At 35.4% G+C, this 27,204-nt stretch overlaps 1 protein-coding gene across 2 annotated transcripts in view; it reads right to left on the bottom strand.

Moving 5' to 3' along the window:
* The window catches only part of DDX60 (DExD/H-box helicase 60), a 113,531-nt gene that overhangs the window by 71,645 nt on the left and 14,682 nt on the right, over nucleotides 1-27,204 (bottom strand). For both annotated transcript variants that reach the window (XM_043565932.1, XM_043565940.1), the window contains exons 7-17: nucleotides 26,543-26,704; nucleotides 23,884-24,045; nucleotides 16,533-16,674; nucleotides 15,413-15,568; nucleotides 12,184-12,289; nucleotides 11,122-11,237; nucleotides 9,467-9,627; nucleotides 5,766-6,018; nucleotides 4,032-4,198; nucleotides 3,325-3,483; nucleotides 1,407-1,556 (exon numbers count right to left, since the gene is read on the bottom strand). In XM_043565932.1, the coding sequence (XP_043421867.1) occupies nucleotides 1,407-1,556; nucleotides 3,325-3,483; nucleotides 4,032-4,198; nucleotides 5,766-6,018; nucleotides 9,467-9,627; nucleotides 11,122-11,237; nucleotides 12,184-12,289; nucleotides 15,413-15,568; nucleotides 16,533-16,674; nucleotides 23,884-24,045; nucleotides 26,543-26,704 (1,734 nt within the window). The remainder of the gene's footprint in view (nucleotides 1-1,406; nucleotides 1,557-3,324; nucleotides 3,484-4,031; nucleotides 4,199-5,765; nucleotides 6,019-9,466; nucleotides 9,628-11,121; nucleotides 11,238-12,183; nucleotides 12,290-15,412; nucleotides 15,569-16,532; nucleotides 16,675-23,883; nucleotides 24,046-26,542; nucleotides 26,705-27,204) is intronic.

The following is a 27,204-nucleotide window of genomic DNA, read 5'->3' as shown; positions in this document are numbered from 1 at the left end:
AACAAAATGTCAATGTCCAAAAAAAATCACATAAAGATGCCCAAAGGACTAGTGATCACAGAAACGCAAATTGAAATCTGAGAGTTTTCACCTGTCAGTATCGCAGAAACTTTATTTTTATGGCAGAAACTTTTCAAGTGATAATAGAAATGTTGGAGAAGAAAAGAGACTATACACTGCCATACGTGCCAGTGGAAATAAAAATGGATTTAAACTTTTAAGAGAGTAATTTGGCAATATGTACAGTGTTGACTTACTAAAATTCCATCTCTGGTTAGCTTAATTTTTCTTGATAGATATTATTAATTCCTGAAATGAACACTTAATGTTTTAATAGCCATGAAAAACCAAAAAGCTACAATAAAAAATAAAGTGCCAATTTCAATTAACCGTATTGATCAATCTCGTTCTCAGGCTGACCACAAGTCACTAAACTTTACACATTTTCCTAGAAACTGAAATGGAATTTGAATTCATTTTAATCTATAGAATTAAAGTTATCTCAACTAAATTTGTCTTTCCTAAGAGTAATCACATTACAAGCAAAGGGTCATGAATGAGGAAATGCAAACATACTTTCCATAAATCAAACTTTCTCCTAAACGACAAAGATCATACTTTCTGTTTTTAAGCTCAACATTAGGCAGTAATAGACATAAAAGAAAAATGGCAAAACAATCTGGCTTGAGAAACAGGCCAGTCACAAATGCCCAACAACAGATTAGATCAATCTCATAAATTCTGGAAAGGCAGTATTAGATTCCTAAGAGACTCAACATTGCCCAGCAAAGTGTGGGTGCTTCTCTCAATTCAAATATAATGCTGAATGACAAAATCCCAAGACCAGACTTTTTCCTCACAATGGCTCTAAGAAAAGTGTTATTTTGGCCTCTGAAACTGGCAGGGGAAAATGCGGGTCAAAAAACAAAGTGAAAGTTCTGGAAACAGAGAATAAATTGGTGGGTACCAGAGGGTAGGGGTAAGAGGGGATGGATGAAATGAGTGAAGGTGGACAAAAGGTATGAACTTCCAGTTTTAAAATAAGTAGTAGATATGTAATGTAGAGCATGGTGACTATGTTGAACAATACTGTACTGCATAGTTGAATGTTACTAAGAGTATATATAGATCTTAAAAGTTCTCATCACTAAAAGAGTTTGTAGCTATATGAGGTGATGGGCGTTAACTAAGCTCAGAGTGGCAATCATTTCACAATATACACATACCGAATTATGTTTGGTACACCTTAAATAACACAATAATGTTATATGCCAATTATAGATTAAGAAGACTGGAAAATAAATAAATAACAAAAAGTGAAATAGATTCACCGCGTGACTAGATGCATTATTTTAAAAGAGGAGGTTCAGGAATGAAAGAGAAAATTCAAGTCACGTGAGCACTACCTTTGTTGGTGCAACATACACGACCACCCCTTCATTGCTCTCCTTCAGCACTTTTTCCATGCAGTAGTAGGAAGCATAGGTTTTGCCCGAGGACGTTGGGGCAACAATCACTGCTGACTCATTATTATCCACGACATCCAGGAGTTCACGCTGCAGGGTTCAGAACACCATTCATGTGGATAACAGGAACAGCATGTTACCAAAACAAATATATGAATACACTTCCAATATTTTTCTGAACTTCAAATGGATTAACTGGGAGTTGAAAACACATGAAGAAACATAACAGGAAAGTCTGAAGAACTCGCGGCATTCTCTCAGAAGAGAGAATTGTTATGCTTTTGAGCATCCGGAGGTAGGTTTGTGTGTGAAAAATGGAGACTGAGACTGAAGAAAGTATCTTGTCATTGGGAAGATTTTTTTTTCTAAGTATTTGTCATTGACTAAATACAGCTCTTCTCCAAAGGCTTTGAAAAATGAAGCTCTAAGAACTAACCAGTATGTATTTTTTATGATGGTGAAAAGGTAGCTGAGGAGAAAAAAATCAACCATTCATAATTTTACCAGTTATCTTTTACTTTGTATATAGAAAAATACCAGATCCCTCCTTTGGAGGGCATGTGAAATTTTCAGTTTATGCTTTTATTCATCAAAATGATGAATAATCAAAAATCATATGATTTGGCAGAAGATGGAAAAACATCCCAAACCTCACTCAGTCCGCACATTCTTCATCTAGGTCCACTCTGGGCCACACCTCAAAGTGTACATCAAAAGAACTGAAATGTGCAGGGGATTAATGGAGAGCATCTGGCTGCTTTGTGTCCTGCACTAAAGTAAGGAACTAGTCCTCTCATTACTGAAAAGGAGGGGGGAGTTTTTTAAGATATCCCACCATCATCAATATAAGATAAAGTCATATTCTGTTTTTTTAATATGATTATTTATTGTCAAATTGGTTTCCATACAACACCCAGTGCCCATCCCAACAAGTGCCTTCCACAATGCCCATCACCCACTTTCCCCTCCCGCCCCACCCCCCATCAACCCTCAGTTTGTTCTCAGTATTTAAGAGTCTTTTATGGTTTGCCTCCTTCCCTCTCTGTAACATTTTTTTTCCCCTTCCCTTCCCCCACCGTCTTCTGTTAAGTTTCTCAGGATCCACATAAGGGTGAAAACATATGGTATCTGTCTTTCTCTGTATGACTTATTTCACTTAGCATAACACTCTCCAGTTCCACCCATGTTGCTACAAAAGGCCATATTTCGTTCTTTCTCACTGCCAAGCAGTATTCCATTGTATATATAAACCACAACTTCTTAAGATAAAGTCATATTCTGAACTGGAAGTCTGTTTGATTGAACCTATGAAATTGCACTTTTATAGGTAAACATGTTCAATTTATCAGCAATTTTTTTAGTCCAATCGATGTAGAACCACACCATTTAATTCTAAGTTTTATATCCATCAATTTTACATTTATTTATAGAAGAATGACTACTATGGTGACATGTGTAGCATGTAAATATCTAAACAATTGCTGTACTATTTAAACTACCAAAATTCTGCACATTTACATGTGAAATCCTATTGACACAGGGAAAACACAGAGATTGCTCCGCAATGATAAAACTGGATGACACACAGACAACTTTAAAAATATATATGTGAATTCATCAAAGTACCTCCTAGGCAATGGTCAATATACAAAAATATGAATGAAAAGAAAATTTCCCTTTAAGCGAAAAAGAATTTACCAATGACATTTTCAATGACGAAATAATTTTAAATGACAGGACTCAATATTAAGTTCATGCCAAATATAAGATGTAAAGCCACAATAATGAAAAGTTTCTGAGATAACATTTAATAATAAAATACAAATAAAATAAAATTTTTGTTTCATTCAATTATTACCTGCCACGTGTCAGGAATAAAATCCTGAACTCTGGGATCTGGATCTTTTCTCTCATCTCGTATCAAATAATGGCCCATGTATTGTAGTTGAAACCGAACTGGTCCCATGCCAACTGAATATTTATCCATTTTCTTCTCCTTTATGTCATCTCCTACAACCTATATTAATTCAAAAGTCCATTTGGAAAGTGATTTTAAACTATAACATTGTTTAAATAATTAAAATATTTATTACTGAGCACTTTTTATGAGAAAAGTATTTTACCACATTTTCAGTTTTGTAATATTTATTGAACAAGTTCTTTACCACCTAAATCATTATCTTAACTGTGAGTATATTGATAAACATCAAGATTTTCAAATATCCATTATGGTATTTATAGCTACAATCTAATATATTTAAAGACAATTAAATAATTACTATATAGTTTTTAAACTGTTTGCTAGAATTAAACACAGGATTAGTTTTAAGGCTTTGCAGAAATTACCTGGCAGTTAGTCTGTTTGTCCAGACAAGCATTTGTATCAATTTTCTAATTCTAGATTATCTCAAGTACAGGCAGCTGAATCACTAGTAAATGACTTTGAACTTGGAGGAAATACTGTCAGTATAAAAAAAAAAATCTAGAAGAGGTGACTTAATTTGCAAGATACTTTATGTATACCCAATAATTATTCTATTAAAATGGAGCTATTCTGAAAATTACCTGGGTTGGATATAAAGAACTTGTCAATTCATCAAATCCTAAGTACTTCAGACATCTGGCTATGAGTTGTTGATCTGCCTCCTGCAAAAGTTCTGGGTATCTTTCCATCAAGGAGTGGATCCTTTTCATCATTTGAACAGCTATACTTAAATCTTTTGTGCTTTCACCTTAGCAAACAATAAACAACATACAAAGATCATCAAAAGTAATGTTTGATTATCCAAGATTAGTCATCCAGGCTATCAATCTGACCTAGTTAAATTCACTATCTTAACATTAACAAAGGTTTTGGAATAAAGAGGACTAGGAAAAATGTAATAAAAGTGCAGCTATACCCACTTCATCATCTCCATGGGTAACCGGGAAATAGCTATGCAAGTAACAGAGACAAAGAAAAATCTTATAGTTCATGATAGAAAGAAGATTGTTAAAGTTCAAGGTTGTATAAGAGTTCTGGGGAACAACAAATCTTTTCTCCACCTATTATTTTCATGTGCGCTCTACCGTGGTCAAAGAAAAATATTTAGATGACTTTAAAGATCTGGTTAAAAACTTTGCAACATTTATTGAATTCTACTATTGACCACAGATAACTATTTGGTGTAATCATTGGAGGCTGTCAATTCAATCAGTCTGTTACAACTGCCAGATACAGACTTTGCTAATTCTTCTTCATTTCTTTATAGTTATAAATATCCTTTTTATTCCTCCACACTTCTAATCTTTCCATACTTACCATGTTAGGGCTGTTTTTAATTTTGCCTTTTCTCCAATAAGCTTATATTTTAGCTATCCAACAAATATTACCAAACACCCACTGAATACTGTAAGAGACTACAAAACAAATTCAATATAGAATTCTTACCCTCAGGAGAGTAAGCCACTGAATTCTGATCTTTCTTAGTAGCAATCAACTGCAAATTCTGATACAACATGTTGTTTAGGGAGAAATATATAAGCCAAATCTTATGCTTCTCACTGTGACAGAATCCACAATGAAAGGCTGACTATGTTAAAGGAGATTGAAGTTAGCAGAACAAGAGTAGAAGGAAAAAAAAAAAAAAAGAACCTGGCAACCATGTGTTAAATGGATTCAAGTGTGGAGATGCTCAAATCGGACAGATCACGTAGGTTTACTAGGAAGAATTGTCAGTTTGGAGCTATTATGGCACATGATCATTCACCTGTTATCAATTTATATGTCTCTACCCAGTTTTATTTCTCCTTTATCTTCCTCTTCTTGTCTCTTCTTTTTTATTCTACCACATTCTACAGAAATCGCAAAGTAGAGCACATGCAAGCAATAGCAACATTTGGAAGAATTCAAACATGCTCAGCAAACATAATCCTTAGTTTTACCTAGCAAGAAAATGTTTGCACTTCAGATATCAAAGATGAGTGACAGATTCTCCCAGGGAGCCTCACCGTCACTGTTGGTTCCCTTGACTATGCGCACAATTTTGGAAGTAGTTACTCTTAAGCCTATCTTTGACTGATTTGATTTGAATTTGTTTAGGAATGTGCTGTATATTTGCTACTTAGACTCTCTCTGAGATTTCACTGCTCACTGATAAAAGAAGTAATAAGACTTAGAGGAATTTTGTAAGGATAAAATCACATAATGCATCTAAGGCTTCTAACACAAATTTCCAGTTAATAAATGACATCCATTATCATTACCTTATTTTATTAATTCTCCAGTTATCAAAGCAAAAAATATATAGAGTCACATACCTTTACCGCGACACTGTTCTTTCCACGCTTTCAAGCAGGCAGTTAACGCGACCATTTCAACTCGAAATTTCACAGAGTTACTTTTACATGATTTTAAAAAATCTTCCAGGTTCTTTATTCCAGAGTTTAAGTTCTCTTTCATTTCCTCTTCAATGGAAAATGACAGAGCATTCCATTTTTCCTCCTCTTTTTGTTCTTCCTTAGCAAATAACCTCTTCTTATTCTCTCTAGTAATTATTTCAGCCTTGGTCTCCTGACCAAAAAGGAAAACAAAAAACCAACATACCATAAAAGAAGTTGGAAATATCCCAAGATTAAATTTCACATATGGGAGAATATTTTTAAGTCTATATTGATTATTTTGACAACCATCCCATTCTTGAATAGGAACAACTTTAATTTCAGTATCTGTTTCCTTTTTTTTCCTAGTATCTGTTTCTTAAAGCCTCTGTTAATTGAAAATTTATGACAATTAAATTTAAGACTAAAAAGCCTCTCCACAAATAATTTTGCAGATTTCAAGTGGTGTAGATCAGAAACATCAGGCCATTGTTTTTTCATGTTTCCTGCATTTGTTCCTGCTGCTCTCCCTGTAATGGATTAAATACAATATGGACCCACTTTACTATACTTTCACCAACCCAATTTATTAATCTGCAAAAAACAAATTGGAGAATTGTAGGGGCACCTGGGTGGCTCAGTTGGTTAAGCATCCGACTTCAGCTCAGATCATGATGATCTAAGGGTTCATGAGTTTCAGCCCCGCGTCGGGCTCTGTGCTGACAGCTGAGAGCCTGGAGCCTGGTTCGGATTATGTGTCTCCCGCTCTCTGCCCCTTCCCTGCTCTTGTGTTCTCTCTCTCTCTCTTCTCTCTCTCAAAAATAAATAAATATTTTTAAAAATTCAAATTGGAGAATGTATTGACAAGAAAATTCTGATAAACCTCCCACTACTCAGGTTAGTCATGAAACTAATATCTAAACTTTGCCTATAATAAAGTCAATATTAGTTGCCACACTTCTCAATACTTAATTCTAATCAATATTATTTGAGGTGTCCCAATGTTTTCATCTACCAAGTGGGTTAACTCAGCATGGTTCTTTCTCAATAAGAGTGACCTTTGGCCCTTTGCCATACACAATGCTTATTACATCTTGAATATGCAGACTTACTGAACAGTTGCTACAAAAGCACATTTACGCAATGTTGAGGGTGTTTAGTCCCAATGAGAGAATTTATTTAATTACTAATGACATAAAAGAAAAAAATGGGATTTTTTTCCAGTCTTCATATCTTATAGAATAGATAGAATTCATATAGAATTTTTGCAAACTCTCTACTTTATAACATCTCTCAAAAAAAACAAAACAAAAAACACAGAACCTTCTTGCTAGCCCTAAATGAGAGAGAAAAAGTCGTAATTGGATGATCTCACTAAAATAAAATTGGCTATGAAAATAAAAACTCTTCTATAGTCTGTTTTCATTTCCTATGATATATACCCAGAAGTGGATTGGTACTTCCTATGTAGTTCTATTTTTAATTTAGCAACCTCCATATTGTTTTCATAGTAGCTGTACCATTTACATTTCCACACACAGTACACAAGAGTTCTCCCTTCTCCAAATCCTTGCCAACACTTGTTACCTCCTTTTTCATGACAGCCATTCCGATAGGTCTGAGATGACATCTCGTTGTGGTTTTGACTTGCATTTCCCTGATGATTGGTAATGTTGAGCATCTTTTCATGTACCTGTTGGCTATTCATATATCTTCTTTGAAAAAAAATTCTTTTCAGTACTCAGCCCATTTTTAATCAGATTATTTGTTTTGCTATTAATACGTTCTTTAGATATTTTAGATATTAACCCCTTATTAGAGATAGATTTTGCAAATATCTTCTCATAGAGTAGACTGCCTTTTCATTTCAGTGATGGTTTCCTTTGGCATACAGAAGCTTTTAGTTTGATGTAACCTCAGTTATTTATTTTTGCTTTTGTTCCCTTTGCTTTTGATGTCAAATACAAAAAAAAAATCATTGCTAAGAACAATGCCAAGGCAGTTACCCCATTTTCTTCTAGGAGTTTCATGGTTTTAGGTCTTTTATTCAAGTCTTTATTTTGAGTTGATTTTTGTGCATGTTATATGGTAGGAGTCTACTTTCATTCTTTTGCAGGCAGATGTCCAATTTTCCCAGCACCATTTATTAAACTGTCTTTCCCCCCATTATATATTCTTGCCTCCTTTTTCTTGAAACAACCATATATGTGTGGGTTTCTTTCTGGGCTCTCTATTCTGTTCTATTGATCTATGTGTCTGTTTTTGTGCCAATATCTTGCTGTTTTGTAGTATATCTTGTGTATATATTGTGATACTTCCAGTTTTGTTCTTTTTTCAAAATTACTTTGACTATTTGCGGTCTTTTATGGTTCCATACAAATTTTAGGATTATTTGTTCTAGTTCTGTGAAAAATGTTGTTGGTAGTTTGATAGGGAATGCATTAAATCTGTATATTGTTTTGAGTAGTATGGACATTTTGACAACAATAATTCTTCTAATAGAAGAGCATGGAGTATCTTTCCATTTTTTTGTCGCTTTCAATTTCTTTCATTGATGTTTTATAGTTTTCAGAGCACAGGTGTTTTACTTCCTTGGTAAAATTTATGTCTAGATATTTTGATGCAATTATAAATGAAATATTAATATTAGTATTAGTATTAGTGTGCATTCAGCCATTCTATGTCTTTTGATTGGAGAATTTAGGCCATTTATATTTAAATTAACTGTTAATAGGTATTGACTTACTATTGCCACTAATTTTTTTCTGACTTTATTCTTCTCTTCTCTTTTTCTCTTCCTTTGTGATTTGATAGTTTTCTCTAGAACAATGCTTATAGTCCTCTTTCCCTGCTTTTAAAGTATGCAAATCAGCCTCTTTCGGAGAAAGATAGGGAATGAGCAGTTTAGTACGCTGCCTCTGTGCTGAGCCCTGGGGAGATAGCCAGGCTAAAGTCTTGTGGGTCTTGTGGATGCAAGCTTTGTTGGCATTTCAAAGCTAGATGTTTTAGGGAGGCTCATTCCTCAGGTGGAAGTAAAATGTTGGGGTGCTAGACCCAAAATTTTGGTCCCAATCCTTTCCTCCTGAGGGAAAAACTGAAGACTTGTGAGTTCTCTCCCAATTGTGTCTCTGCACCAGTGGTGGAGTTTTTGGCGACAATGTGTCTCAGCCTCTTCTACCTGTTTCATTGTGGGTTTTTTCTCATTTGTTCAATGTGTAGGAGTTCTTTCTCTAGTTTCTGGTTGTCTTCATGGAGAATTCTTCTGTATGTCTCTGTAAATTCATTATGTCTATAGGAGGAGGTGACTTCAGGAAATTCCTATATTGTCATCATAGACCAGAACTCCCAAAGAACTATATTTTTTATTTTACTTCAACATTTCTAAATCCAAGCCTTTAGTAACTTAATATCTTATATTCTTTTCCAAATACATATATATATTTTATTATGCACAGTGCATCATATATAACCTTTTATATGGAGGTTAGACTTTCTTAGCAAATAAATAATAAATAATCCAACGATCATATATAAAAAGAAAAAGCATAGCATGGAAAGAAACTACCAAAGGAATTGAACAAATATCAACTTAAGAAAAGGAAAAAAAAAGTTTTAAATGTGATAGAATTAATAGAACCTACATGTGCCTTTTTGTTCTTGGGTACACTGAAATTACTCTTTGGCTTGACAGCTTGAGTTACAACAACTTTTGGAGAGACTGATTCTAATGAGCTCCCATAAAATCGTTGAAAAACATGATACTTCTGCACAGACCTAAGAAAACGAGGATCTCTAGATTTTTCTGAAAAAGAAAAGACTTGAAATGTAAAACTATTATTTTTTTTCAGTAACATTCTCACTAATTCTTCATACCATCCCATGCACACATGTACTTTTTAGTTTGGAATAGTAATTTAGTCTGATTTAGTTTTGTTAAAGCGGGAATCTTAAGTCAGGCTAAATCTTGTCTATGGAATAATTCCTTACTTTATTTAAAGGACAGAAGTGACAAAACACTCTTTCACTGTCTACTTCCCAAAGCAAATATTAGGATGCTACAAAGAATGACAGATTCTAGGTATTACCTCTGTTATGTGCCCTGTGAATGAGTTTAAGAAGAAGGTAGGGGCAAAATCTAGAATATATCCATCTTAGATATTCTGGCTTCTGGCATCACTTGATAGGAAAATCCTTACTCCAACCATAGCTGCAGAGCCAACAGTTTAGCAGTTGAAGAATACTTTCACTATGGAAAAATCCAATGACACAGGAAATCCCAACAATCAAGGTATGACTTGCTCCCACACCCAAAACAAGCTACAATTTAGACAATAATTAAGCTGGTTAATTTTTCTGTGTCTATATCTACATATATCAAATTAAACCACTTTGAAGGATATTAATGGTTAATCTAAAAGACCCCCCCCCCACATCTTTCAGGATCTTAGTAGCCATTTATAAACGCAGACTGACAAGTATTTCATATGAGCGAGCTTACTATGCACACTCCTCAATTCTTCTGTAAGTTTTGTCAACTTGAAGAAGGGTGGAGGTTAAGCGTCAGGATAGACAAAAGTGAGATGAAGACAAGGGAACCAATGAGACAAGATCCCTAATTCGATCTCTATGGATCTACTGTTAGTGATCTCATGGGCCTCTTTTTGCAGTTCTAACCATCCTCAGCAGGAAGGTACATAAAATGCTAGAACATGGTACACGTAATCAACTGGGTGATGTAAAAGCAGCTGAAATTGCTTGAAAGACTATGGCCTTGGTGTTTTGAACTTCAAGGAATACACAGGCATTTTAACTATAAACCATATTTCTTTAAAACAGCTTCTAATTTTTATGGGGACAAATGCAGGATTGGTTCACTTCCTAGGACATCTGCATACCTGTGTACCTATGACTATCAGTAAACGAAGTGGGACTTCTTCATTACCATCTTTACTGTCATACATCTAAATACCTTGTAGACTATCATTATTCAAGAAATATAACTTATAGGGTGCCTGGGTAGCTCAGTCAGTTAAGTGTCTGACTCTTGATTTCAGCTCAGGTCATGATCTCACACTTGTGAAATCGAACCCTGAGTCCGCTTAAGATTCTCTCTCTGCCTCTCACTCTGTCTTTCTCCCAGTTGCATGCACATGCATATGAGCTCTCTCTCAAAAAAAATTAAAGAAAAAAAAAAGAAGTATAACTGTGGCTCCTAACCTGATAATTTTTCATTACAAAATAAAAAGCAGAGACTGAAACTGATTTTAATTTATTTCACCAGAGTCACAGTACTCACCATCAAATTGACACTTTGTCCTGTCATAATCATCACTAAGCGGTCTGTGAGAATGCCAATGCACAAGTTCATCAAATTCCTTTTGTTTAACCAGTGAAGTTACAACAGGATCATCGCTATGATACAAAAAGAAATGTATGCATATTTTAAATTTCATGCTTCCAAACAGAACACAGCACAGATTTCATTTTTTTAGATTTCATTTTTTAATATTTTTAAAAAATCACAGTCACCTTTCCTCTTTCTGTAAGATGATGTGGGTGTTAGAATCCAAAAAGCAGTTTATTAGGTGCCTAAGAACCCAGAATCTAGCCAACATGTCTAACAGTACCGTCAACATCAACAAATATTCATTATTGATCCATTAATTAAAAACATCCAGCTGGAGTACTTTTTAAAAAATGTTTATTTATTTATTTTGAGAGAGAAAAAGAGAGCTGCACATGTGCACATGCATTGACAGGGGAAGGCAGAGAGAGGGAGATAAAGAATCCCAAGCAGACTCTGCACAGCCCGCATAGCCAGTTGCAAGGCTTGATCTCACCAACTGTGAGATCATGATCTGAGCCAAAGTCAGGAGTCAAACACCTGACCGACTGGGCCACCCAGGCAACCCCAGCTGGAGTAATTTTACTCTAAGATTAAAACCATGTTGATTTGGGGGCACCTGGGTGGCTGAGTGTGACCGACTTCAGCTCAGGCCATGATCTCGTGGTTCGTGAGTTCAAGCCCTGCGTTGGGCTCTGTGCTGACGGCACAGAGCCTAGACTCTGCTTCGGATCCTCTGACTCCCTCTTTCTCTGCCCCTTCCCTGTTCATGCTCTGTCTCTCTTTCTCTCTCAAAAAGAAATAAACATTAAAAAAATTTTTTTAAACCATGTTGATTTTAACCTAGTTAAGATCAAAGACACTGATAAATTTGCTATTAAACTCATTCGGTATTACAAACACATATTGCATCTAATATATTCCATTTAATCTGTTGCACTTCATAGAATTGCAACATTTGTTGTAAATCATTTGTCCACCCAATCATTTATTGAGACATTTTTGTTCTTATACCTCTTTAAGAAAGGCAAATCTTTCAAAATGTCACCAACAAACTTATCAACCAATTCACATGACATTGGAATAAAACCCAAGTTAGGAATATTTTCCTTGGAAGTATCTGTAAAGAAGTAAAAAAAAAAAAATTAAGACATTGTAAAATGTGAAACTTTCATACAGGAATATTATACATCATTTTGTAAAGTTTTACATTAAAAACCATTTTTCATTTATTTTATTTACATTTATCAATTCCAGACCTTCCCATACAGCTATTACCCACATTAAAACATTTTGGAACATAGCAGAGTATAACGAAATAGGCAGCATTTAGGCACATAGGTAAGTAAGTAGAAAAATACCTGTGTCCTTTTTATTCCTTTTATGTTCCCCCATTATAAGGAATTTGAATATGGAACTCTTACTCAGATATCTACCCTATAAATACTTTTAAGAAAATGAAATAAAAAAGAAGTTAGGGGAAATGAAATTTGGTATCATTACAGTATTTCCTTACATGCTCTTTGATATCCATGTATAGATATATATGTGTATATGTATTTCTATATATACACATAAACTTGATAGATACCGTACATAACACACATATATCCTATATATAATATTTGGCTAATAAATGCTTTTTTATTACTATCTGGTTCATAATTCTAGGTAAGCTGCTATTGCTGTGCCTGTTAATCCCTTGGTGTTCACTGTTCTGTGTTTGCCTGACATCTTCCTCCTCCAAGTCTCTGCCAGAGCACTTTTCTTCTTACAGCCATGTGAAGAAGGCCAGAAGTGCTGGGTCTCCACTGCCCCAGAGATAACCCTCAGCCAAAAACATGACAAGAATTTCACAGTAAATGCCCCAGTCTCTTCAGGTGAGACATCTCTGAGGTGGTTTGTACACCATTCTAAGATTCTCAGTGAAATCTACCTGTAGTTACCCACAGTGGAAACCAGTAGCCTGTCCTACATTGGTTTTGTTCTCTTCCCGATCTTACCTAACCACTTCCTTATTTGCTCTTCCTGGGATCAATAAATTACTTGCACTCAATAGTCTGTGTCTGGTGAGGGGTGCCTGGGTAGCTCAGTTGGTTGAGCGTCTGACTTCAGCTCAGGTCATGATCCCACAGTTCATGGGTTTGAGCCCTGCTTTGGGCTCTCTGCTGACAGCTCAGATCCTGGAGCCTTCTTGGGACTCTTTGTCTCCTGCTCTCTCTGCCCCTTCCCCACACGCACTCTGTTTCTCTCTCTCTCGAAAATAATAAACACTTAAATTTTTTTTTTTTAATTTTAAGTCTTGGGGCGCCTGGGTGGCTTGGTCGGTTAAGCGTCCGACTTTGGCTCAGGTCATGATCTCACGGTCCGTGGGTTTGAGCCCTGCGTCGGGCTCTGTGCTGACAGCTCAGAGCCTGGAGCCTGTTTCAGATTGTGTGTCTCCCTCTGTCTCCGCCCCTCCCCTGTTCATACTCTGTCTCTCTCTGTCTCAAAAATAAATAAACGTTAAAAAAAATTTTTTTTAAAGATAAAAAAAAAAAATTTTAAGTCTTGGTGAAACTCATCTGGATATAAAAGTATATATATTCTTCCCCCATATTTGGAAATATATCAACACATCCCAAATTCCCATTAGCTTTCCTTCTCATATTCCTTAGGGGGACATTTTATTCTTCCTGAAATTCAATCGTATGGAAACATCTTCTGTGATGCTATGATGATGGATAAATTCGTTTTTGTATTTCTTACAATGGTGAATTATTTCTTCATTCTTAAATGATATTTTAAGAATTATATGTAATTTCACTATATTCTGATTTCTATCACTGTTATAGGGTAGTGTATCATAGACTAATTTTTGTTCTTTAACTCTTGTTAAGATATTTATTTTTTTGTATTCTACAGCGTTACTATATTGTATCCAGTGTGTGTTTTTATCTATGAGTGTATACATGCTTATGTTTAATTTAGCCCACTTGGGATTCATCATACATCCTTATATGTGCAATTCTTGTCTTTCATCAATCCAGGCAATACCCAGCCACGATCTCCTCAAATATTGTCTAACCCACATTGGTTCATTCTTTCCTTGTGAATCTCCAAATGAATGAAAGGCTTGACTTCTTCATTATATCTTCTTTTTTGACATATCTTTTTTTATTGTTTCATCTCTTATTTCTTTTTTTCTTCTTAAGTTCTTTCCAGCTTTATTGAGATGTAACTGACATATAATATTGTATAAGCTTAAGGTATATAACATGGTCATCTCTATTTTGAAGTGTAATTCTTTTGATCTATTTCTAGTTCACACATTCTCTTTAGCAATATCCAATCAGCTTTTTAACCTATCTATTGACAATATTTTCATTTCTACAACTTTGGTTACTTTATTTCTCATGTTTCAAATTTCATATTTTATTTTTTTAAGCATTTTAAGTATGTATATAGTATATTCTACTTTTGATAATTACAAAATTATTCTAGTTCCATAGCTTATTGTTTCTCTTAGCAGTTTATTTCCTCTGTTGTTTTATAAATTTGTATTTGTACTCAAATTTGTCAGAGTATGAGTAAAACATGTATCCTGTAAAACCAGGCCTTATGATGTTTTTCCCCTACAGAGAATGTACCAGATTCTTCTGATCACCTTATTTATCTGGCTTAGTGTTATCTTGACCCTACTTACAATGTAATTGAAACCACAGATTCTTGGGAAGATGGACTTATAATTAAAAATTATCAGAGTAATTCATTTTGAATTACCCAGAGATCAGCCTCTCCCTTTACTTTTGACTCCTGGAATTTCCCTTCTATTTTTTTGAGTTTAGCTGTGATAATACAAAAAGATGTTTGGTGTGTCTGACCAGCATTTCAATTGTTTCCCGAAAGAGATTTTTTTACCTGATTTATACCGCCATATTGATAGAAATGAAACTCACATATAACTGGCATTTTTTTTTAACTGGCAACAATTAGTTACGAGCAAAACATATATATATATATATATATATATATATATATATATATACACACACACACACACACACACACACACACACAAAACATATATATATATATATATATATATATATATATAACCCCAATGATAGAGTGAGAGGTAACTTATTATTAAAATGCATAGTGTCAGAAAATAATTTAGACCTGTAGCATTTAGTTAGTGGTGCATTCAAAACATTTTCAGAGACTTGAACTGTCATTTCAAATTAATTTATAGATTTATTACCTTTGATTGGTGATGGACTCTTTTCAAGAAAAGAAAGTTTTGTTGTTCTCAGAGGAAATGGCTTTCCAACAGAAAACTTTCTGACCAACTTTGACACAGTATTCCAGAGATGTTCATAATCCTTCATAATGACATCTCCCAAATTCAAATGTAGGCCTATATAATATTTAAAAGTACTAAACATTAAAAGTCATTCCTATATAGAGAGAAGCACACATTTTTACTAAATTCATAGAGTTCTGAAATATTTCTCAAACAGTGAAATTTTCAGTGAGTTCCACACGAAACCTAAATGAATATGGTCCCTAATGGGACTATAGATTTTCAAATTATCTTGTTTTCCTATTTGATAGCTAAGTATTAAGATTACAACTGTCTTAGCTAACAATAACTGTGGATATCAATTTTATAAGGTTAAAAAAGGTTATGCCACATATAACTTCTACAACCAATAAAACTGAATAAAGCTCATTTTTCAGAGATGAGAAAATTTGCAGAGGGTTGCTAAACTTAAATGCAGTTAACTCATTCCAATGTTTGCTATGTGTAGGAACCAAATTCTAGAGGTCAAATAAGTTTCAATAGTATACAGTAGGCTATAGCTCTCTTAAAACATGTTTTTTTTTCCCTTTTGGCTATTAAGAAACAGCAGAAAATTTATTCTAAGAAAATAATTCAAAGAAAGAAAAATAAATTTTAATTTTTTATTTTTTTTCCAAATATATAAATCAGCTTTATCTTTGGGAAAAAATTAAAATTCCCTAAATATCTCATAGTAATAGGTTGATTATATTAATTAAAGTAAATATTTTTTAAATGTTATGCATATATTTAAATGAAAAATTCAACTGTTAAAATGATCCAGAAATGCTAAATACCCAAACACATATTTTTTCTAAGAATACTTGTGGAGTATATTAAGTTAAAATTTTTAAAAATATAACATTCACTCTGATTGCAACTAAATAAAACTTATATACATGTATAAACAAAGATTGGGAGGAAAATAATTGTTATGTTATATGTTGGACATATAGGAAAATTATTTTGAAATTTTAAGTTCTTTATAATGTTTATCTCTGGGTGAAAGTACAATTATTATAATATATTAAGATGGTACCTTCAACATTTTCATTTTCATAGTAAAAAGCAATATTCTTCAACAAAAGCTCATCACTTAAGTCGCAAAGGTGAATTAAATTCAGATTCCAAAATTCAAAAATGTTTATATTACTTAGGATGAAATATTCACACCACTTTTTCTGAAAATTAGAAATAAAACCAAGTCACTGACAATTGTTATACTAGCAATAAACTATTATACGACTTCAAACACATCAATAATCCAATGAAAGGCAAGTTGGCAAGGTTCCTCCAATTCTTATTAATGTAAGACCTTTTGAGCTGGATAATGATGAATGCTTTATATCTAAAAAGACTGGATCATAAAATAAAACCAAACTGACCAAAAAATTAATTCAACATCGTTCCTTATTCTGAATCACAGAAACCTGTGTTGGACTCAATACAATTTTTTTCCTCACACTAATGCACAGATATAGTTCCAATGCTACAGAAATACTTCTGCTTTCAAATGCGCCTCTGTTCTTTACTGAGGTTTTAATGTTTTCTGGTTTTACTTTCAGGTCAAAAGAGGATTTAAAATATGGCATTTGTTCGGGGGAAGATGCTGAATCCTCAAACTCAAAGATTCCGCTCCATCTACTTTGGTGTGCTCTTGTGGAGTTTATGACAGTGAGGTTATCTTCATGTCTAACACAGGCAGAATGTCTTCACTGGCCACACTTAGTTCAGAGCTGAGTAGACATGAGTAGACAACCTCAGCGAGTAAAAGCTTAGTCATCTTTTCAGCCAAAGATAGCGTTAGGGGAATAAAGTTCAGTAGGGGGAAAACCGAGTGTTCTCTGCTCCACAATCCCTCAATGATAAAACCACTTTCCGAACATGAACAATTTATTTATCTGTGTTGATGTGGAAACTGACCCCAGAAGTATCCAATAGAAACATAACATGGGCAAGCAGCATATATCTCATTCTAAATTTTCTAGAAGTCACATTTTTAAAAAAAAGCAAAATTAATTTATTGATCTAACATGACATATCCAAAATGTTATCATTTCAATGTGTAATCCATGTAAAAATATCAACAAAATAGTTTATGTGTTTTTCATACTAAATTCTTTTGAAATCTGGTGTTTCTTTTAAACTTAGAGCACACCTCAATTCAGACTACCCACATTTCAAACACTCAATATCCACTTGTGGCTATGGGCTACTGCTTTGAAAACCTAGTTTTGACCAAATAAGTTAGGGAGACTGCCCAAGGTTCATGAGAAATCATAAATATCAAAGTAGGAGCCTCCTGCCTATAGTGTAATTTAAACAATAATAAAATACTAAAAAGACCTCCACAGAGTCATAGAGCAGTGGTTCTCAAACTTCAGCATAAGCCTCACATGGAAAGATTTTCAGATAAAACACAGACTACTAGGCATCATCCCCAGAGATTGATTCAGTAGGTTTGGGGTAGAGCCTAAGAATTTGCATTTCTAAGAAGTTCCCAGGTGATGCTGATGCTGTTGGTCAAGGGAACCATACTTGGAAAACCACTGTCATGTAAGGTTCTCTCCACCTAATCCTTTCACAAAATACTACTAAGTACACAGTAACGTGTGAAAATAGTATAGCAAATATTCCTCATTTTATACACTTCCTACAAGAGGTGCCTCCATGTGGTCTCCAAGTGTCAAGATGTGAGTAAACATTAAACTCTCCCTTCAGTTTGCTTAGCTGCTTTCTCCAGAGGCCTCAGAACATGCCTTTCTTTGTGAACATTTCAGAGGCTACCTGAATTTACACTTCCAGTCACTGGGTGCTACCAAAATGAAGCATGGAGAATAGAAAGGAACAGAGGGATGCTTGACTGTGGGATAATCAGTTGTTTCCCCGCATTAAGAGAGCAGAGGATGGTGGGAATGGCACAGATTTGGAGGCTGGAGAGAAATGAAGTTAGCTCCAACTCGATCACTCAGTTGTGCTAATGGGCCACTTAACCTTTCTGAGCCCAAGTTTTCCATTTGTAAAATGAAGATATAAGAGTAGTAGTATTGTATGTTAATAGGCTAGGTAAAGTACACACATAAATCTGGTGCAAAATAACTGGTAGCTATTCCTATCTTGCCCAGAAGTCCATGCCATCCTAATTAAAGAATGACGGTTTCTATCAGCTACAACCACAATGTCCTGCAGAGCCATCTTAGAACATTCCACAATTTAGACAGACTTTATAATATCCTTTTCACCTAATGACCATTGTCCATAAAGAAAATTGCTTATAAAACTCTATAAATGAGGGGCACCTGGGTGGCTCAGTCGGCTAAGTATCCAACACTTGATTTCGGCTCAGGCCATGATATCACAGTCCTTGAGATCGAGTTCCCTGTGGGGCTGTGCGCTGACAGCGTGGAACCTTCTTGGGATTCTCTCTCTCTCTCTCTCTCTCTCTCTCTCTCAAAATAAATACGTAAACATTTAAAACTTACCTAGAGAAAAATTCCCCAATGGGATTTGGGATATAGGAAAATATTTTCTCCCCAAAGCATCAGCAGAACCACATGATCTTGTGTTCACCACAACACAAAACCTTGTAACACTTCTGTTAGAACAGTTGCAAATGCCCATAAACACAAACCTAGATAAACAATCATGAATATTTGTTTCTTAACTTTAATTGTTGATCCTACATCCCTATTATGCTATTTCAATAAATATAATCTAAGCACTACAAAGTAAAATCCAATTCAATTACTTCCTAGTCACACTCAGATCAATTCCCTTCATGAGTCTCAGCTGCATCTCCCATGCCAGACGTTGACAGGAGTGTTACCTAAGTGTCATCCTCATTTCAGTAAAAAAAAAAAAAAAAAAAAAAAAAAAAAAAGTGCCTACCACTCAGTATGGCTGTCTCCAGTTATACCTCACTCTTTAGTATTCTATACAGGCAATAGTCCCAGATCTCTTCCATAGAGATTAAATGGTCAAATGGCCATGGATTGGCCTCTAGTTGGTTCCATGGAATTCCTAGTCTACTGAAATATAGTCTTCAAATTTAGAGGGTTTTTTTCCATCTCATTTCCCACTTAAATCCCCTCATCTGGCTTCTGAGAACTCTGTGAAGAATCACAGGTTCTCCTTCCCTCTCGATCAACTACCATGACTCATTTAGAGCCTACAGGAATTTTCAGATGCCTTCCCTCAGGAAGCATAGGGAAGATTTCCCACACTTTCATGCCTAGACAACACACTGCATTTTCCAGACAAGTTCCCTGGCATACATAGCCACAGGTATCCTAGGTGAGGCTAGCTTTCTCCCAGTCTTTTTCCTGGGAACTAAATCACAGCTTCTTTTTATACACAGACCCCTGAAACTTTAGGAAGATTCTATCATGCCCTTCCCACCCCACTTATGGTGATTCTATTCATTTATTCCCCAACTCTCTCCCCCTCCTCAACTCATGGACACTTTATGAGGGAGATATAGTGGGGGCAGAAGATGGTAATTGTCTTTTTCAATAATATTTGTTATACATAGACCAACAATTATTATTTTTCCCCAATCCCTAAAGAATCCCTAACTACATTTCAGAGTTATCTCAACCTGTATACAAGGAAGCTGGGGTCTTCATCCACCAACTCCTCATCTGTCATTGGTGGAAGGCATGAGAAACATTAATACCCCAGCATTTCAGATCAAGAAGACAAAACCTTCAGGCAGAGAGTTGCACTTACAGTAAGACGGAAAAATAGGTAAGTGGGAGACATAGATAAGGAAACAACAATAGCGTCTGCCACACTCCCTGATGAATACTTCCTCACTCCCACCTGTTGACCCATGCCTTTAACTTTGTCTAATGATCATTCACAATTCTTTATTGATCATATCAGGACCTCCAGTTCTACAGCTCCTCTACTTTCTCCTTATCCAATAGAGTCCATTTGGTTTGTCTCCAGGAAACTTTGTTTCCTAGTCTATCATTTTTACTACCCTCTTGCAAAGATACTAAAGTCTCTTTTCCTTTTTTATTTTCCATCAAACCGTATAGATCCACTAATAGCAATTTTGTGCCTAAATTATCTTGTCCCTTTTTTCCATAGCATCCAATTAGTTGCTTTCCTTGTGCCTACGGCCATGTTGTTGAGACTACAGAAAAACAAAATCATACAATAATACAAAGTGATGCCACTATAATTATTTTGTCAAAAACTTCAAATAAGCATTCAAAAGTGCTAGGCAGGACAGAATGGTATGTCTGTTTCTCAGTATAGTTTACTCCCCTAAGTTCCCCAATAAATATTTGCAAAATATTTCCTGGTTCTAAACTTCTGGGCTTGCTTCCTTGCCACAACATTCAGCATATGACTTTGTCTCCTACTTTACAAAGAAAATTGAACCAGCACATGGGAACAAAGTTATCCTACAACTTCTATCACAGCCAATGTTGCACTGTTCTTTCTTTATTGTCTCCTATAAAAATGGCAACATTGCTCCCTCTGTATAAGAATATACTCTGGATCCTATCCCCTCTCACCTTACTTTCCTTGTATTTTCATCCTATTCTCTTAATTTTATGATCAGCATTTAAACATGCTCTGTCTTTGCCATTTTAAAAACATTCCTAATAGACACACTTTCCTATCCCATTTTATCCTGTGTCACTTTCCTTAATCTCAACCTGTTACATATAAACTTATTTTCACCTTTATTTTCTCCTTTCCATTCACCACTGAACCCACTCTACCATAGATTTTTGCTTCTAGGCTCTCCATTAATATGTCTCTTCATTAAAATCAACAGTGAGTCCTATGTCATTAAACCCAAAGTAGTATTTTTGGTCCTCAACCTCCATAGCATTTGGTACTATTAACCACAACCACCTTTTGAAAATCCCAGTTCCTTTGACCTTCACAACAATCTATTGTCTTAGCTTTCTGCTCTATTCATCTAAGCAGCTCCTTCTCAGTGTCTTTTGCTAGTGTCAATCTATCCCTAACCATTTAATATTGGAGTATCTCAGGTCTCTGTCCTAGGCCCTCTTGTCTTTCCTAAAATAAGTTTATCCACCGCCATGGCATTAATTAACATCCATAGGCTAGTGATTCCCAATTCTTTACCACCAACTTATTCCACTCCACTAAGCTCCAAACCAGTATTTCAAATTGTCTACTAGATATCTCCATTTGGATATTTCACTGGCATCATAAACTCAATATTCCCAAAACTGAATTCATAATCTTTCTTCGCAATTATACTTCATACAATGATACTGTCCCCACAAATGCTCTAGCCAGAGATCTAGAGTCATTTGACTCCTCCCTTTTCCTCATGCCCACACTAAACTTAATTTTATACTTTAAATAATTCTTGAAATTGCCTACTGCTATTCATCCCTACTTACCATTTCCTTAGTCCCTAATATCATTAGCACATATATCAACTGAGGTAACAATCACCCAAATGGTTTCCCCAAATCCGTTTTTACCTCTACAATGAACTCTCTGCATTGTAAGCCACAGAAATTTTTTTTTAATGTTTTGTTTTGTGACAGAGAGAGAGCATGAGCAGGGGAAGGGGCAGAGAGAGGGAGACACAGAATCAGAAGCAGGCTCCAGGCTCTGAGGTTTCAGCACAGCGTCCCACGCAGGGCTCTAATTCACAGACTGTGAGATCATGCCGAGCTGAAGTCAGACGCCTAACCGACTGAGCCACCCAGGCGCCCAGAAGAAATTTTTTTTTAATGAAAGTGCCATTCATCTCTTTGCAATCATTCAGTTGGTTCTCATTGTGCTTATGATCAAGTTAAATCTCCACATTCTCTTCACAGGACCTATACAGACCTATATGATTTGTCTCTTACCCATCTCTTCAGCTTTATCACTTTCTCTTTCTATTCTAGTTCTACAAGTTGTATTCCAGTTCCTTGATCATGCCATTGTCAGGATGATCCCGCATGCTGTTTCATCTCCTAGAATCCAGTGTCCTTCCTCTCACCAACTTGCCAATCCCTACTCATCCTTCAATATTTGCATTACTTCACATCTCTTCAATTCTTGGAAGAAGCCATCCTTTTCTAACTGAACTGAGACTTTTTATCACCAGACTCTAAAGTATCCTGTAATTCTTCCTTCATATTAATTTTAAAAAATCAGTATCTGTCTTCCTGCAAAATGTAGCTCTATGAAAGTGGTAGGAGGAGATGGGTAAATATAGTCTTATTTTTCTCACTGTATCCCCATTGATTCACACAATGCATATACATTAGATAAATATTTTGGGGCTAGCTTACTAATTGATTGGTTCTAAAATAATTTTCTTGAATATTTTGACTAAAAGTGTCAAGATTCTCTAAAATTTTCCATTTAGGGGCGCCTGGGTGGCTCAGTTGGTTGAATGTCCAACTTTGGCTCAGGTTATGATCTCATGGTTTGTGAGTTTGAGCCCCACATTGGGCTCTGTGCTGACAGCTCAGAGCCTGGAGCTGCTTTGGATCTGTGTCTTCCTCTCTCTCTGCCCCTCCCTTGCTTGCAGTCTGTCTCTCTCTCAAAAATAAATAAACATTAAAAAAAATTTTTTTTTAAATTTTCCATTTAAATTGATCCACTAATCCCACTTCTGGGCATGAAGTCTAAGTCAACATCCCCAAATCAAAGGAAAAGGCTTACACTCAAAAACCAGGAGAATAGCAGCAGCATTTATAACAATTAAAACCCTCTTAATATTCCACAATATAAGAATGGGTGAGTAAACCATGGTACATCCATTACAAAAATAGTGGCCACTAAAAAATTATGCTAAACCAAGAGTATGAAAGAAAATTTCTAAAAATATGTGAGAAGAAAATGTCATATATGAATGTGAATATATATATTCATTCCAATGTCTCAAACACTAACAAAAAATAACAGAAAGACTTATTCATTTAAAATTAAGAGAATAAACCAAAATATTAATAGTTATTGACTTGAATAGTGGGTACCTGGGTAAGTTTTTCTTTTGTTTTTGCTATTTTCCTACAGTCTACAAATATTCTCTAAGTAATATCTGTAATGGACAAAAATAACTATTACATTTATATCTTTAATTCCTCTCAAGAGCAGAATACAATGGTTACCAATCTCACATAATTAAGAACACAAAAACCGGATCTTGACAGAAACTGGAAGAAGGAAAATAGAGAGTTTTTTCCTTAGACTGGATATATAGCATGCTGTTTGTTATTATTACCAAACAGAGTTGTTGAAATTAGCAAGAAAATGACTTGGGCCATTAAACCTTTAAAGTCCCCAAAGGGCTGCCATTATTCCTTTTTAAGTCTGTTTTGAAGGTGACTGTGGTTTCTTTATATCACACAATTGAAACAAAAAATAAACAAACTAATACAGAGCATATTTACCATTTTCAAGAAAGTCTGAATGTTCTTAGCCCAATGGGAAGTGATGAATCTAGCACAGGCCCTTTGAGAAAGAGGTGAGTGGAGTAGAAAAACCACACTGAGACAATGCAGTTTACACAAATCTTCCATTTCTTGCATCATGTTTAAGCAATTACTTTCCATCTGAATAAAATAAAGAAGGCAAAATAGAGACCACCAGGCTATGAATTGCATGTAGTACCACAACAGTCAGCAGCCACATTTTCCTGTGTAGGAATCACACTTTATTACATTCGTAATTCTATGTTTTTGAGTTTTTTTCTTCATACATAAATTTGAATGTATATAAAATACAGAATTCAGGTAAGGGGACAGGGAACTGCCAGCTGAAGAGCAGTTTACATAAAGCATTCATTAGTATTTTTAGTTAAGCCTAACTTTAGGTGAGCTGGTCCACCATCTAAAGAAGCCATGATCCCACAGCGCTTTGCACTGATGGAGCCATACTTAAAATGCCCTATTCTGTCTAAAGCATCATACTTTAAATTTTTTTCATCTTTTTATTTATTTTTGAGAGAGACAGAGCGAGCGAGGAGGGGCAGAGAGAGAGAGGGAGACACAGAATCTGAAGCCGGCTCCAAGCTCTGAACTCTCAGCACAGAGCCTGATGTGGGGCTCGAACCCTCAAGCCATGAGATCACGACCTCAGCCAAAGTTGGATGCTCAACCGACTGAGCCACCCAGGTGTCCCTAAAGCATCAACTTTAAATTTTTTTTTTCAATGTTTATTTATTTTTGAGACAGAGAGAGACAGAGCGTGGGCAGGGGAGGGGCAGAGAGAGGGAGACACAGAATCTGAAACAGGCTCCAGACTCTGAGTTATCAGCACGGAGCCCAACACGGGGCTCGAACCCACAAACCGTGAGATCATGACCTGGGCCGAAGTCGGACGCTTAACCGACTAGCCACTCAGGAGCCACTAAAGCTTCATACTTTAAAAGTAACACTGATGGGGCGCCTGGGTGGCACAGTCGATTAAGCGTCCGACTTCAGCCAGGTCACGATCTCACGGTCCGTGAGTTCGAGCCCCGCGTCGGGCTCTGGGCTGATGGCTCGGAGCCTGGAGCCTGTTTCTGATTCTGTGTCTCCCTCTCTCTCTGCCCCTCCCCTGTTCATGCTCTGTCTCTCTCTGTCCCAAAAATAAATAAAAAACGTTGAAATAAAAAATGTAAAAAAAAAAAAAAAGTAACACTGAACGTTACCACAGTGAATAAACCAGGACACATCTAAAAAACTTACCCAATTAGAAAAAGTGTGAAGAAATGGGCATATTTAACATAATGGGACAAGGGTCTCCAAGCCATCTTCAAATGTTCGCAGGGTTGTCAGTAAAACAAAACTAAGACTTATTTCAGAATGCCCCCAGAAGGCCAAATAGTCTAATAGTTAGAGAAGTTCCAGAGATACACTCGGTCTGGTATCATTTTTGTGATAATAATTTAAAATGTCGTGCCTAATCATGTAAAAAATATTTTACTAAAAATATATTCAAGTAGATATTGGAAAACCAAATATAAAGGATGTTAGGTAAAATGCTATAAGTCCTATTCATTTCTCTGAGAGTGTACAAAAATGCTACAAAATGTTTCATTTTTCTTTAATAAAAACTTTCAAGCAAGAATGCCCTCGCAGTCAGGTTGTATATAAAATAATGTGTGTACACACATGTGTGTGTACATGTGCATATGTACACATATATATATAAGGAGGACTATTTACTGGAGAGCAAATCCATACTGGCCAGCAGATTCTTAGGGGACTCTATCAACCATAAAGAAGTTTAACACCTTCGGTGGGGGTGAGGGGGGCGTACCTGGGTGACTCAGTCCATTAAGCCTCCAACTTCGGCTCAGGTCATGATCTCACAGTTAGTGAGTTTGAGCCCCTCATTGGGCTCTGTGCTGACAGCTCAGAGCCTGGAGCCTGCTTCGGATTCTGTGTCTCCCTCTCTCTCTGTCTATCCCCCACTTGCACCCTCTCTCTCTCTCTCTCCCTCTCTCAAAAATAAACATTAAAAAACAGTTTTTAATAAATTAAAGTAAAATTTTTAAAAAGTTTAAGACCTTTAGTACTTCTCTAGGAAGGACGGCACTAAGACACTACAATGAGGATGTTCTTTCTAAAGACAGTTTGGTATTATGGAATTTGAACAAAACAGACATGGGTTCAATTCACACTGCTATTTAATTGAGGAATGTTTCCTGGACTATCTGAACCTCAGGTGTTCCCATATGTGAAGTGGGAATAACAATACCTCCCTTAAAATGCAGTTGTGAGTATATAAAGGCACAAGGCATAGAGCCCAGAACATGATAATGTAAGCTCTCACCATGTGCTAATTTCCTTTCTTATTCCTCCTTCTTCTGGATGATTGGACAAATGTGACTTGAATGGGTACTAAGAAGTACAAAAATCTGTATAGTAAAACACTAGATCATATAACAATATAATAGATATTTCCTGTAAACAAATTCCAGTTTTTCCCTCTTGGGGGGAAATTTATATGAATAAACTAGGGAAATAAATAAAATACCAAAAGGAAGAAAAGGCAGATAGAAATCAATAAAATTTCAAAAGTGGACAGCAATGACATTTCACAGGAAAGTTATAATAATCACACCTCTTGGATGTCAGTGTTCTGATCAGAGATAGTCTTGTTCCTGTTTTCTAAAAAGTGATGGTACATTCTCAAAGACAACGAGCATGAAGAAACGCAAAGAACACGCCGAATGTCAGATCCTTCTGGCCAGAGTTGCTTAAGCAGAGAAATAGTTTCACATGCCTGTCACAGAAGAAAACTGTAAACATCATGACATCTAAAAAAGTATTTTTATTCAAGTGATCTTACCAGAAAAAAATCATACAAAGATAGATATAGGAATTACATAAAACTATAAATATTTGTTAAAAACAATAAATAAAATTTTAAGATGAGAGTGCTCGTATCTGTAATATACAGAGAAGTATTAAAAACTGAAAGACAAAAAAAAAGTGATATAATCCTTTTAGAAAGACAATTGATAAGACCTAAGTAAGCGACATATACACTTACCTTTTGACACATCAATTCCATTTTTAAAATCTACTCTGAAGGTATACCTCTAATAATACAAAATTTCACATACATATCATTAGTCATTACAGCATTCATATTTGTATAAATATAAATTTAAATATATAAAACATATTTATATAAATAAATATAAATTCCAGAGTAGGAAATTGGTTAAATAAATTACAGTATATCCACACAAGGGAGTGTTATGCAGCTATATAACATAA

The sequence above is a fragment of the Prionailurus bengalensis genome, chromosome B1 (assembly GCF_016509475.1).
Source record: "Prionailurus bengalensis isolate Pbe53 chromosome B1, Fcat_Pben_1.1_paternal_pri, whole genome shotgun sequence".
Classification (NCBI taxonomy): Eukaryota; Metazoa; Chordata; class Mammalia; order Carnivora; family Felidae; genus Prionailurus; species Prionailurus bengalensis.
Note: the sequence above shows the minus strand (reverse complement) of the source record. Positions and strands in the feature narration are given on the sequence as shown.